At 50.6% G+C, this 13,880-nt stretch overlaps 1 protein-coding gene across 6 annotated transcripts; it reads right to left on the reverse strand.

Annotated features, from left to right (window-relative positions):
• Window positions 1-6: 6 nt before the first annotated feature.
• On the reverse strand, window positions 7-13,770 carry LOC125685038 (scaffold attachment factor B1-like). 6 transcript variants are annotated; one of them, XM_048927762.1, is made up of 21 exons: window positions 13,437-13,770; window positions 12,968-13,055; window positions 11,979-12,043; window positions 11,600-11,875; window positions 10,485-10,547; window positions 10,221-10,248; window positions 8,793-9,291; window positions 8,316-8,365; window positions 7,871-7,971; window positions 6,827-6,976; window positions 6,606-6,706; window positions 5,569-5,714; window positions 5,126-5,214; window positions 4,452-4,588; window positions 3,608-3,898; window positions 2,962-3,099; window positions 2,269-2,308; window positions 1,730-1,848; window positions 1,133-1,245; window positions 864-930; window positions 7-653 (listed from the first exon to the last, which is right to left on the reverse strand). In XM_048927762.1, exons 1-21 carry the CDS (start codon window positions 13,623-13,625, stop codon window positions 527-529), a joined length of 2,877 nt encoding a protein of 958 aa, XP_048783719.1. In that variant the 5' UTR covers window positions 13,626-13,770; the 3' UTR covers window positions 7-526. The 6 variants fall into 6 exon arrangements, 5 of the variants coding, with proteins under 5 accessions (XP_048783719.1, XP_048783718.1, XP_048783722.1 ...); XM_048927761.1 differs by having other exon boundaries at window positions 5,569-5,744; XM_048927765.1 differs by lacking the exon at window positions 13,437-13,770 and adding an exon at window positions 13,306-13,412 and having other exon boundaries at window positions 5,569-5,744.
• Window positions 13,771-13,880: the final 110 nt, after the last annotated feature.

The raw sequence follows: 13,880 nt of genomic DNA on the forward strand, positions 1-13,880 counted from the left end.
TGCAAGCAGCTCTGCAGGGATGCAGCATCGCCCTGGGAAGCCGACGGAAGGACCGGAGGCAGCAGCTGGGGGCACAGGGCAGCGGGGCTCCTGAGGGCCCAAGGCTCCGCAGCGTAATAGAGCACGGAGAAATAAAGGAGGAATCCCAGTCTCACCCCTTCCACACACACGCAGCTCTCTGCCCCACAGCTGCCCTCAGGGCCGAAAGCAGAACTTGTCTCGATTCCACAGCCAGGCTGCCAAAGACCCCGGGAAGAAGGAAGCGTTTGTTCACCATCAACTGCTTTTATTGTTCTGGAAAAATGGAATGTTTCACTAACAGAAACTTCAATGCCGACCAAGAACACGTTCATAACAAAGAAAGGAAACCAATCAGCTGAACTGATAAGAGCATTTGGCTACGATGTGGCAGCAGTCTTGCTTTTTCGTCATCACAAATTCAAGTTGCTCAATAAAACTCACCCCCATTGGCGTTTTGTATTAAAAATAGATTTTTCTGTCTATAGATCTGTGTATTAAAGCGCTCTCAGTAGCGGCGGGCGAAGCGCGGCTCGGTCGCTCTGTGTCCCCGCTCCTGGCCTGCAAACCCCCCCTGCACTGCAGCACTCGGTGCCACCTGGCTGTGGTTTGGGCCCTGCGTGAATCCTCCACGCCTACAAGGGAGAGCAGACAGGCTGGGAACGGGACGGGAAGCAAGAGGCGGCCGCGTGTCTCCCAACAGCCATTTGATTCTGCCTGGGCTTTTTTTTCCCCTCCTACTTGCAAATCCATACTCGAGTTGGATCTCAAAGCGTGCCTTTGCACTTTGCACGCGGCATTTTGCTTTGGTTCAGGCCTGTTGGTACCCAGGTGAAGCTCCTTACCCTGCCATCCCGCCGCGGTGCGTCGCGTGGCCTGGTCCCTGCTGACCAGGCGTGCCTCGATCACCACCTGAGCACAGAACGAGAGAAAGCAGCGGTGGGGGGAGGAGAAAAGGCCTTTGTGTTGCCCTACCAGAACAGCCAGATCGTCCCCAGTTTGATTTGCTTTCTTGGTAATGCTGTGAAGGTCTGCAGGCTTTAATTACCACCACAAGTTCAGCAGCAGTCATTGATAGAAAGACCACGATCACACTGGGAAGCAGCAAGTGTACCTTGCCATCTCTCATGATCCCGTCCCATCACTCCTCCAGCCACACTGCCCTGCCATGAACGATCTTGATGCCCCTCTAACTTTCGACCATGATCTCCCCAGTCACGTCCATCTCTTAAAAAAATAAAAGAGAATCTTCTAGGCGCCCCTTATTGCTGCAGCAGCACAGGAGGCGCTACCTGCACAGCCCCACGTGCTGGGTGGAGCACAGAGTGGGCGAGATGCGACCAGCCAACCAACCCCTGCTCCCTGTCGGTGTGCCTGCACTCAGCCCCACACTGCTGGGACGCATCCAGCCCAGCTGCTGACTTGCACAGAAACCACCAGCATGCTCAGCTCCCCCCATCACCTCCATCTGCTGAATGCCGAGTTCTAGCTAGGAGTGCTGCTCTGCCTGGGGCAGCTAAAAGCACTGAGCCTCACCTGGGAAGGGGAGCTGCTTACAGAGCCCCTCCTCACCCCTAAATCCCTGGCACATCCCGAGCAGAGGCTCAAAGGACCCATCAGGAGGAAGGCCTCGTGCCACACTCCCACCCGCACCCTCATTTTACCCACGCGAGGACGAAGCGCCGCCGCAGCCTGGCGCCGGATCACTAACCGGGTGGGTGGGGGAATCCCTCTGCCTTCGTTCATCCTCCGCTCCGACCCATAACTGCCCCAACCATCACGGGATTCCCGCGGGTGCCGCTCGGGGCCGTGCCGCTCATCAGGGTAATGCTGCAAGGCAAGCAGGGCGGTCACAGCACCGGCTCCCCCCTCCCCCAGCAGCAGCACACAGCTCTGCACAGGGCACTGTGCCGCTCGGCTCCACAAAGCAAAGCGGCAGCTGCCCCACGTTCTGCTGCTGCGCTTTGTGCGCTTGGCTCCAGTTTGGTTTCACAGCCCCACATGCAGGTGGGTGCCGGCTTTTGGCAGAACGTCTCTTTCTGCACCAGTGTTAGAGAAGGGAACCCCCCCCCCCAGCTGCTGCATCGCAGGGCTTTGAGGCAGAAATCCGTCACCACGCACCGCCCCCCGGCCCCAGTGCTGACGGACAGACGCCTCAATGCCAGCAGCTCCAGTTGAGAACAGGTAGCAGCGTGCTGCTCCTGCTTCGCCCTTGGTGTGAAATGAAGCCATGATGTGGATGCCACCCACCTGCCCGTCTCTGTCTGGGATTCCTCTTGAACCTTCTCTTCTGGAAAGAAAAAAAGTTTCAGTTAAGCCAATGGTCGTAATCCATAAGCAGCACCTTTGTGTTTGGAGGGCTGTAAGTCTGAGAAGCCAGCATCTGTCCAGCTGTAACATACTGAAAGGAGTTTTGATGTCATACAAAGAGACCAAAGGAAGGCTCAGAGCAATGAGTAATACAGGTGACACTGAGTGATGGCCAGCAGGACGAGGGCAGACCTGGAGCCAAGGAAGAACAGAGTGAATCCACCAGCACAGAAATGAGTTAGAAGCAGAAGTGGCACAGCTCCTCCCACAGCTCCCCTGAGAGCAGCTCAAAGTGCCCACACTGCACAGAGCACCTCTGCAGACTGTGGAGCTAAAGTCAGCGTAAGCTGTGCTGCCAAGGAGCAGGGAAAGCATTGCAGCAAAAGGAAGGTGTGACATCTTGGATTAATTAGCCTGGATTCACAAATCACACCTCCATACACCTTGAGGACTGCAGGACTGCCCACGGCACAGCTCAGCTGGGGGGGCACAGCGCTGCAAGTACGCATGGGATCAGATGCAAGAAAAGCACGAGGCTCATCTGTTTTCAGCACTGCTCAAGCCACGAGTGAGGCAGAAAGACACCGAGGTTCCTTCAGGGTATGGGGAGAAGAACCTGTGCCTCGTGCTGACCTGTCCAAGGAATGATCCTGGTACCGGCCGCGATCCCTGTGGTCGAAGTCATGGAAGCGGTCCTGGCGCACAAACTCGGAGTGGTATCTGTCATCCAGTGCCACCCGCTTCGCCTCTGGCCAGTACGGATCATCTCGCCTGCAAGGAAGGAAGCCAACCTCGTACAGAGCTCCTTTCTTCATCTCGAGTGAGACCTCGGGATCAAACCACACGCAATCCCACCATTCTAGAGTTATTTCTGATTTGTAATTGAGGCCTCAGGACACCACCCCAAAAAGCAGACCCTCAGCAGGGGCAGACATGAGAACAAGCCCCTCCTGCTGGCCCCCCAGCTTCACAGTTTAGATTCCCAGAACCATCTAAAGTTGAAGATCTTCAAGATGCAGTGCAACCATCAGCACAACCTAACGGGTGCATCACTGAGCCACGTCCCCCAGTGCCATTCCCACACATCCCAAATACCCACAGGGACAGGGACTCCACCCTGGGCAGCCGTTCCAACACCTGACCACCCTCTTCACAAAGAAATTCTGCTTCATTTCCAACCTAAACTCCTCCAGCACACCTCACGCCGCTCTCCTGCATCCTCCAGAACAGCACATCTGCAGGCAGACGTGGCCAGAGCCTGGTGTCCCACTGCAGTTACCTGCCATCATCGTAGGGCCTCCTCATCGCTGAGCGCCGCTCCTGCTCGTAGCGCAGCTGCTCCTGCTGGCGCCGCAGCTCCTCCCTCTCCCTCTGGATCCGTTCCTGCTCTCTCCTCCTCTCCTGCTCGATGTGCATCCTTTCCCTCTCCAATCTCTCCCTCTCCAAGCGCTCTCTGTCCAGACGCTGCCTTTGAAATTCCAGTCTCTCCCTCTCCCTCTGCAGCCTCTGCCTTTCGTCCCTTTCGTGCATGGCCTGAAGGCGCTGCTCTCGCTCTCGCCTTTCTCTCTCTCTAATTGAAAAGGAGACATTTGTTTTTCAGTCAATTATCTCCAATCGAGGCTTTATTGCTCGTTTTTGGTGCTCCTATTAGTTCGCCTTTCAAAACAGAAGTTATGTTTTTCTCACTGTAGGATTAAATACAAACGGTCTCATCTCAACCCAACCAAAGCTGCTTAATAGGAGCCCAAAGGGAGTTAAGCATTCCACATCAGTAAGGCAGCACCTGCTCTAAGATGGGCCGAGAAAGTTTTGGTAGAGCACAGCGTGGCAGCACAGAGCTCCAACAACTGAAGGATTTAGGAGACATGTCAAAACTTTCAGGCAGAACACAAGCATGAGGAGCATTCAGCTCTGCCTCAGCACAACACATGAGCTGGGGGTGCCCACAGAAGCCATCGCCCACAGCAGCCTCTCAGAAGCTTAGAGATGGCCGGTTTGGGTACAGAAAAGCCTCCCAGCTCTGCACAGCAGCTCAGCATCAGAGCAAGCCGAGCCACCATCGTGGAAAGGCCCACAGGGAACCCGGCTGCAGCACAGCTGAGGCTGCAGAGCCCAGCACTCACCGCCGCCGCTCCGTCTCCCGGATCTCGCGCTCTCTCTGCCGCTGCCTCTCGCGCTCGCGCTGCTCTTTGATTTTATCGAACGACAAGATGTCCTGCTTCTCCTTGCTCTCAGATTTGCGGTCCTGGCTCTTCGTGCTCTGAGGCAAATCAAAGAATTACATTTAGCTGAACGCTTCCAGCCACGACTCCCAAGCAAAACACCCGCTTGGTTTCGACTCGGAACGCTGCCGCCCTCCTGGAGGTGAACGGCGTGGAATCACACACAGGAGGCAGGGAGAAGCGCCCAGAATTTGGCCAGAGCTTCTGGTGAGTGTAAGTGCACATAAATACTGGAGGCACATGGCCTGCCTTGTGCTGCTGGTAAGCGATAGCACTGCAAAGGTCACCAGGCACCACACTGCAGACGGATCATCTTAACACCACAGTCAAATTACATTCCTACTTCCTCAGCTCCAGCAGAATGACTGTGAGGTGAGGCACCAGCATTTACCTTCACAGTGCAATTGACTCCTTAACGCCTCCTAAAACTCTGCCACAGGTCAACAGTTCCCCACACAGGAGGCAGAACTCCCTGCAGCCCTCACACAGGTAGGATCAGGACACCCTGCAGCCCTCACACAGTCGGGTCACTCACAGCTGCTCTTACAGAGAAGTGCCCACAAAGCCCTGCTTACCCTCTCTTTGGAAGCAGATGTTTTCACACTAATAACGGGTTCTCCTTTAGATTTATCCATCACCACTGTCCTCTCAGTTCCTCGACTTGCTAGAAAACAAAAGCACACAGGAATAAATACTACTGCAGATGGATGTATCAGGATAATACCAATAATCAGGATAATATCAATAATATCAGGATATTATTTTACCAGGGTTGTTAGGCGACTTGTGCAAGAACGTATCACCATTTACAACAGCCTGCCAACCACGTGCAAGCTGGGGGAAAGGGCACAGAATCTATGCTAACACCTCAGTGAATCAGAGCTGGAGGTTTACAAGAAAGCAAATCACAGTTGATGTCTGCACAACACGCACTTTTGCCACAGTTAATGAACTACAAACCTCTCCACAGCTGCTCACACTGCACCAGCCCTTCCAAGCACTGCACCTGCCAACACACCTGATTTGCTTGCCCTGGATCGATCGGAGGCTCCAGCCTTCTGCTCCTCTTTCTCTTTCCCTTCCTTCTCATCCTTTGAATCTTTCTCAGATTTCTTCCCATCATCTTTTTTGTCGGCCTTCTCCTCCTTTTTAACACCACCAGACCTGCAGGCGAACTTTGCTTTAATAGAAGACCTGACAAGAAGTGCTCAGTCACCACTCCTAGCGAAGACAAAAGCATCCTAACGACACTTCTGCGCTGCCAAGCACCGACAGCACGCCAGGCTGCACTTGTGCACGGGCTGCAGAGCAGCAAACACCACTGAGCTAAGGCTGCCTGAAAGCCAGGGACTACAGATGTGACCCCTCTCAGGATGGAGAGTGAGTGCTACAAACACAAATCTCCGCTGCAGCTCAGCTCATGCATGGCACAGGGAGAAGGGCTCACCCAGCTGCAGGCTGAGCTCCACAAGAGAAGCTTTCAAACAAATTCTTGTGCATCTGACACAAGGAGTTCAGCCTGCAGCTCCTTCGCAGGACTTTGGTGACTTTATGAGGCAGTAAAGCAAAATGCCTCTTTCAAAAGGAAAAGAGCACGTGGAAAACAAAGTACAGGAGCACTGCTTACTCATCATTCGGCCTATCAGCAAACAGACCAGTTACCAGGAAGATTTGTCAGCGCAGTCATAGTGGTCATAAAGCCTTAATGATTCTAAAACCATTTAGCCCAACCAGCAACGAGCAGAACAAATCCAAACCAGACGAGAGGACAAAATTCTGATTAAAAAATACTGGTTGCTGTGACATGATCTCACACAGCTGGTGTGTTTTGTTACAGAACACTGAAACTCCCCTGTTTTGTAACAGAGAGCCCATTAAGATGCACTTCTGGCTATTTTTCCAGTATGACTCTCGCTCCAGATGCAGCAAGCAACAAATCAAGACTCACTGCAATTCCTGTCCCCTTTTCTGACGCGGCTGCGTTTCAAAGGAGCGGTCTTTAAACACAGGAAAATACACATTAAAGAAAAAAACAAAACACACAAAACACTTTACTTCTCAGATTTGGAATCTGCAGAATGGTGCCTGTCTTTTTCCTTCCGCGCTTCGCCTTCCTTTCTGTCTGAAGGCTTTTTCCCAGCCGGTTCATTTTTGGCCTAGAATTTCAGCAAGAAGCGTTTTTTTTGTTTTTTTTTTTTTTTCTTAAACAATAAAACACAGGCATTAAAATTCCACCTTTCGTTCCAACATCCTGCCACGTGAGAGCTACCGCCGACCTTTTCCACAGAAATCATCTTCCCGTGCAGCTCTGTCCTGTGCAGGTGATTGATGCACTTGGTGGCTTCCTCAGACGAGGCCATGGTCACAAAGCCGTAGCAGCGCGCGCCGGGACTGCGAGCGTTTGTCACCACTTTTGCACCAACCACCTGCAGGGGAAGAAGAAGAAAAAGCCCTCGTGGTTGTAGAAACAAGGGTAAATTAGCTCTGATCAACCCTGTGAGCAGCTCTGTTTGCTGGTGATAGCTCGGTTTTAACGCAGAGGAAACGTTCCTGGCACACAACGCTTTGCTGGCACTCCAGGACAGCAGTGCTAAGCTCAGTTCAGAGATGGGTTCATTGTAAGCTGGCACACACTGCTGGGCCCACAGTGTTCCAAAGGTGCCTCAGCCAAGCTTGACTGCACAAAATACCCTTGGAAGAGATCACAGAACGGCCTGGGCTGCAAAGGACCACGACGCTCATCTGGTTCCAACCCCCTGCCGTGTGCAGGGTCGCCAACCGGCAGCCCAGAAGCTGTGGGACTCATTTGATGATTCAGCTCTTGAAAGAGATGCCACCATAAAACCCATGCTCAAAATCGGTCCTTGAGGTGCTGAGCAGGGAGCTGACTTAAAGATACCCAAGCAGGAGAATAACCTAATTCATCTGCCTTTCCTCAGGAGACATCTGTCAGCCTCTACCCCCAAATGCCTACAGGCGAGTCGTGCCCAGCGACACAAACATCCCCATCACACCAGGGAGGCAGGAGGGAGGGGACGTGGCCTTGCAGTGAGCTCCCCTCTGCAAGTGCTGCCCTCACATCCAGAGCTGCCTTAATTTTAGAGCAGCTGAGCAGAGATCCTCCAAAACCGCTACTTTCCTTTTGTCCCATCCCAGACAACGTTATTTATGAGATTTATTACTTTCAGTTTCAATAGAATGCAGGAAGAGTTCAGTGCTCAGTCCAGGCAGCCATTAGAAAAGCCAGAAGTTAAGTGAGCAGAACTTCCAGGGCCCCCCATGAGACACGGTCACTGTCAGCCTGCCCCCCCCCCACGCACCTTTCCATACTTGCTGAAGAGATTCTTCAAGTCCGTTGCCCTCGTGGAGGATGAGAGGCCGCTGACCCACAGATTTCTGCCAGAGCCGCTGCCAGCACGGCCTGAGGGAACAGAAACACAGCATAAAATCCAACCTGCAACCTTTTAAGCAAGAACACAACAGTGAGAAAACAACTCCGCTTTCTCCCCTCCTGCTCAAACCTCTTCCAGCACAACGGCAACTTCACCGCTTCCAAAACATTCCCACTTAAAACCAGAGCATAAACTGCAGCCCTCAGCAATTAACTTTAGAGCTCTACATCCAAATAGCCTGAAGGAGTTCTCACCTACACATAGGCCTCCTTACACTGTAATCACTTGGAAGAGAATGACAAAATATTAAGCGTTAACACAAAACAAACTCCTTTCAATTGATGTTTTTATTTCTTGAAGGAAAACAGCCTACCTTTCTCATCTTTGGAGGCTTGCTTTGTATCTTTGTCCTCCTCCACAGGGCTAAAGACAAAACAACACATTATTCAACCAAGCATCAGACAAAGCAAGTTCAGGTTGTGCACTAGAATTTTATACCTACCAGCACCAATTAGTTCTGAAATAAAAGGTACCTCTGCAAATTTTTGGAAGAGTGACTGGAAATATGGGACTCGTATACTTAAGATGACAATTAATGCTGTTTTGCAGATGACAGAAATCAGAGTAATTTAAGAAAACAACCTTTGAAGGTTGAGGAAGGAAAGAAATCAAACCCTCTGCGCTTAACCAAACAACGACAATTCTGCACAAGGAGAAATCAAACCGATTCTTTAGCAATAGGCTACAATTTCAGAGGCGCGGTGGCCAATTGAAGGACACGGCTTATCGGCAGCACTTAACGACCCGTGACAAAAGATAGCATCTGGTCTATAACGGAGAAAAAACAAACCTCTTTTTCTGATCACCGCCCTCACTGGCTGAGGACTCTTTAGTAGCGGGGGATTCCTCTGAATTAGCTTTGTCTTCTGCTTTCTTGGCATCTTCTTTGCTATCCTTGCCTTCCGCACCTGCGCCTCTCTCCGCTGTTTCCCCACTAGAGGCTTCCAGGCCTTGGCAGCGCTTGCTACTCTGATCGCTTACGCTCTCTACTCCTACAGAGTCAGAGTCCAGCTTCTCTTCCTCTATTGTCTGTTCACTTGTCTCCCCTTTCGCTACAACTAAACGCTTTGCCTCCTTCCTTGCCATAGCTTGTGCCGATTTGCTGTCCAAATCTAAAGCATCTTCCTCCGACTGAGCGGCAGCAAGAGCGTCCTCTTCCTCTGCCAGCCTCTTGCCTGGCACCACGTTACTTGCTTCCTGTGCATGTGGCTGCTCCGCTTCGGAGGTTTCTTCGTTAAGGAGCTCAGATTTACAAGTTTCCCCCAAAATGTCGAGTATTTTCTCATTTTCTACGGATTTAACAGGAATAGAATGGCACAAGGTTTAATCACCAGGGAAATACAGCAATCACAAACGTGGAACTGGCATGGCTGCCACACTAACACCAAGAGAAGGCTAAGCTACACAGAGATTGGAAAACCCTAGTGTACCCAGTGTTACAAGTCCTACGCTCCCTGCACTCTGACACACTACTGCATCAGCCCTCACACGTTAACAGGGAAGAAAAATCCCCCCCCAGATTTAACAAAACCTTCTGGCTCATCCTTGATCCTCTTCGTGGAACCGTTCCGCTCTGTTTCTTCTCTAGTTGGCTTCCACAGTCCAAGATCTCAACACAGCAAAGCACTGAGAGTTCAATTTCCAGTTTTCAGCAGCATTCTTTTAGCAGACAGTCCAACACCTGGCCTTCTTCTGACAGCAGATATTCTGACGGCAGATGGCTGTGTTTGCAGTCCAGAAACCAAACGTGATCCGTGGGACGTCCCATGACAGCACTGTGTTCCTTTGAAGTCCAGCCACTCTTTACCTTCTGTTCTGCAGCACAGCTCGCTATGCCCTGCGCTCCTGTATTCACACTCCCAGAACTAGAGTACAGCGTGATATCACAAGATCTGTTTTAGGCTCAGAACCTTCGTGCCTTTAAGGCTCACTCTTTAGCTCCTCTGCAGTTGCACAGAACGATTTCGCCACGTTAAACACACGTTTCAAACAGGTCTCATCCACAGATCTGGTGATATGACTGGGTTTCCAATCTCTATGACCCTGCATGACCTGGATTCTCCATCATAACAACGTACACTACAGTAATGAATTTAAAAGGAAACAGGGATATAAAAAAGATTAAATGAAGAATTTAACTGTTTTAAAGCCCTGGATTTTGGTTGGTTTGTTTTTTGTTTTGTTTTGTTTTTTAAATTAATATTTTTATAAACAGTACCTGGCTCCAAAGGCAGTTCTTCAATTTCCTGTGGGGAAGGGGGAAGAGAAATATCAGTACTCAACAGCAGGCTGAGATGTTACCCAGCATGGGACACTTCCCTTCCCTCGCCGTGGTTCTCCTGATCTCAGGTTTGAAACCACTGCATTTTAAAAAGATTCCTCACAAGAAGATTTAATGTTACTTTTTACGGTTTCCACTCCCTACGAAGATGATATGACACGTATGAAAGCTTTTCATTTGTAAAAACAGGTCACAATTTACCTTTATTTCAATTAATTCAGACGAAGCGGCATCGAAACTGTTTCCAACGTCTTCCACCTCCACCTGGAGAAAGCGCAGAACAGAACAGACACCTCGTTATCTACATCACAGCACTGGAAGTGAAACCTGGATGAGAAATCCAAGGCTGGAGCTGATTCTCACTGCTAAGCAGCACGCCAAGATCTCCAGTGCCCAAAAGAAGGACTGAGGTTAAAACCTGAGCGATGGCTGCTGCTGAAGGCCTCACTACCTCTGAAATACGGGATGCCTCACAGAGATCTTTTAAGGTCAATCCTTCCTGCAGTGTTGCTTTTACACCCTGTGGCAAACACAGAGCCAAGAAACCTCAGTGAGCAGCGAGGAACATGCTGAGAAAAGACTGCAGCATTTGACCCAGATTCTGGCACTTTCCTTGCTGAATTAAACCCTGCTTTCTCAGCATTCACGTTTGTCCTGAGGGTAAGGAATGCTGGAGGACAGAGCTAAGTTTACTGCTGTAACTGCCAGAGTTGGGAATGGAGGAAAAAGTCCCCATCTGGGGAGCTGACAGACAAGGGCTGCACCTCCCCATCAGACTGCACACAAAGAGCATTCTTCAACATCCTGTGGAACACTGCAGGAGGTAAACTTGACTTAAGGAAAGACATCTTCTAGCAGAAATGAGTACTGTGGTGAAGTCAGGGCAACAGGCAGACGAGCATGGAAAACCAACCTGTAAAACTTCAGCAAGTGCAAGGCCGTATCTTGACAAAAAGAAGCACCTAGAATACGTGTGCTGCTGTGCAGCTGAGGAGGTGAAACATACAGAGGCAGACAAAAGCAAAGGAAAGATATGAAGATGAGAATGAAGCATGAAGTGAAGTTACTAAAACGTTGTTTCCCATACTAGAGGTGACATACATGGACATATGATGTATACAAAAAACACCAAAGCGTTTAAAAATCAAGAATGTTTCCCCAAACATGTAAAGGAACAAAAAGCAGTGATGGAGAGAAGCAGTAGAGCCCCCAGTGGTTCCAACTATTCCTTGACGACTCTTTCACTACTGAACTTGGAAAACAAAACAAACATAAAACAACCAGAATCTGACTCCACACACAGAACAGATGCATACCATCATTACTGATATTTCTCTCGACTCTTCTTTAATTTCTGACAATTGTGGGGACGCCTCCAAGTCTCCTACATCATAGTCTGGAGGCTGATCTGGAAGTTCTTTCATTTCTGCATCAGCATTTTCTCTATCAGACAGCGAGTCAAGAATGTGATCAGCACTGTAATCCTCTCCGCAATCTCCAGCATTGCTGTTGTCTATTTCAGCTTCATCCAACACGCTAATATCCATCATGTCAATGTCTTGCAAGTTATCCAAACTTGTTTCAATGTCCTCCTGTAAAAAGAAACAAAAGAAAAAAAAAAAAAGCATATATAAAAGTTATTGTAGCTTAGAAACAATGCTGTTCTTTCTTCACTTCCAGCACAGCTCTGCATACCTGCCCATCTCCAGAATCCTCCTCCAGGCCGTTGTCTTCAGCTCCCTCTTCGTCTGGTCTACGTCCTAATTGCATTGATTGTTAGAATATAAGAAGTTACAAATATATAGTTTTCAAGTTACGTATTTTCATAACAGGCATTCTTGGCTATCCACTTTTTCCTCATTTTCCAAAAATCGAGCGTTTCTATGCTTTCTATACCAGTAAGGCAGCGCAGTGCAAGCTCTGACACAGGTTTTGAGCAGCACTGAGCACCCCTTACATCTGACTGAGTAGAAATTGCAGTTATCTATCTCAAATGTTCATTCTTTCAGAAGTGTTTCCAGGAAAGAAGAAAGAAAAAAAGAAAAGCGGATAGTGATAGAACAACGGGGAATGGTTTTAACTTGAGACTAAGGAAGTTTAGGTTGGATATCAGGAGGAAGTTTTTCCCCCAAAGGGTGGTGAGGCATTGGAACAGGTTGCCCAAGGAGGCTGTGGATGCCCCAGCCCTGCAGGCATTCAAGGCCAGGCTGGATGTGGCTCTGGGCAGCCTGGGCTGCTGGTTGGTGACCTGCACACAGCAGGGGTTGGAACTGATGAGCGTTGTGCTGCTTTGCAACCCAGGCCATTGTAGGATTCTGTGACTGACAGACAGCAACGTGTATTTCAGACTAAGCTCTGGAATAAACAGCCTACAGCTGTTTATGTGGGTGGACAGCGATAGAAGAAGGGGAATGGTTTTAAACTGAGCAGGGGGTTGGAACTGGATGAGCACTGTGCTCCTTCTCAACCCAGGCCATTCTATGATAAGAAGGAAAACTGTCTGTATACAATTGTGTAAGCACTGATTGCAAAACGTCCATTGCTACAATTAAACTGAGCACTTTTCCAAAAGGAAAAGCAAATTGAGGAGAAAAATAAAAAAATCAAGATTGCATTTAATGGGTAATAACTACTAGAAAACCCAAAGAGAAGAGGGGTAGAAATCCTCTCTACGCCGCCTGTACCTTTGCTGCTTCTTTTTGGGGTTCTCTTCATTGTGCTTTCAGAGGTCACAGGTATTTCGTCAGGATTCCCCCCTTCCTCCTCGATGGCCTGTGGGGAACAGAAGGCGACAGTTACTGAGGGACATTGTTACTGAGGGACGGCACGGCCCGCAGCTGCAGCACGGAGGAGCCCCGTGCCTGGAGGCGTTCAGAACCGCAGCGATGTGGCACTGCGAGCCCCCGAAGCCGAGCGGATTGGAAGAGTCGTTTGAAAAGAGCCCAACCATAACAGCCGCACAACTACCCCTGCAGATCCACCCCGAAGTGAGATATTCCGTGATTTTACACCACCCTCAAACCTCGCATCCCACAGAGGGCCGCTCCGTCACAGCCCGGCTGCCCTCAGCGCCGCTTTGGCGCCATTTTCCCCTCAGCGCCGCGCACGCGCCGTGTGAGCGTCCCCCTCCCCCCCGGCAGCGCTCCCGCTCACCTTCCTCAGCCGCTCCGTCAGGACGCTCTTGTTCCCACCGCTATCCAAACTGCGGCGCTTCAGCTCCGCCCGCAGATCGATCACGCGCAGCTCGCTCAGCCGACGGGTTTCGGGCTCGGAGCTCGGCGTTCCGCACCCGCTCAGAGACACGTATTCACCCTGCCCAGTAGCTGAGTGACTCTCCGCCATAGAGCCGTTGTTTCGACTGAGAACGACGGGGTGAAAACAACGGCACGAAGTGTGGTCGCAACACAAAATGGTGGCGAAAGCGCTGAGGAGAAGGGGAGGGAGGGAGCGAGCGCAGCCCGCACGCGCGGACAGCCCGCAGCACCGAGTGAGGGGCGCCGCGCATGCGCAGGAAAGATGCCGCACGCTCCGGAGATGCGCATGCGCAGTATTACGCTTGCGCCTCGCCGAGCAGGCGCAGTTGTGCTATCGGCGGCG

Source organism: Lagopus muta, chromosome 26 (assembly GCF_023343835.1).
Source record: "Lagopus muta isolate bLagMut1 chromosome 26, bLagMut1 primary, whole genome shotgun sequence".
Lineage (NCBI taxonomy): Eukaryota > Metazoa > Chordata > Aves > Galliformes > Phasianidae > Lagopus > Lagopus muta.

Bases quoted from the DNA above. Each gene is read 5' to 3' on its own strand.
- LOC125685038 (XM_048927761.1), bottom strand. From the start codon at position 13,625: ATGGCGGAGAGTCACTCAGCTACTGGGCAGGGTGAATACGTGTCTCTG. The intron at 9,292-10,220 runs GTACTGTTTATA...TTAAATCCGTAG, and splicing joins AGAACTGCCTTTGGAGCCAG to AAAATGAGAAAATACTCGAC. The intron at 6,707-6,826 runs GTCGGCGGTAGC...CTGAAATTCTAG, and splicing joins AGATGATTTCTGTGGAAAAG to GCCAAAAATGAACCGGCTGG.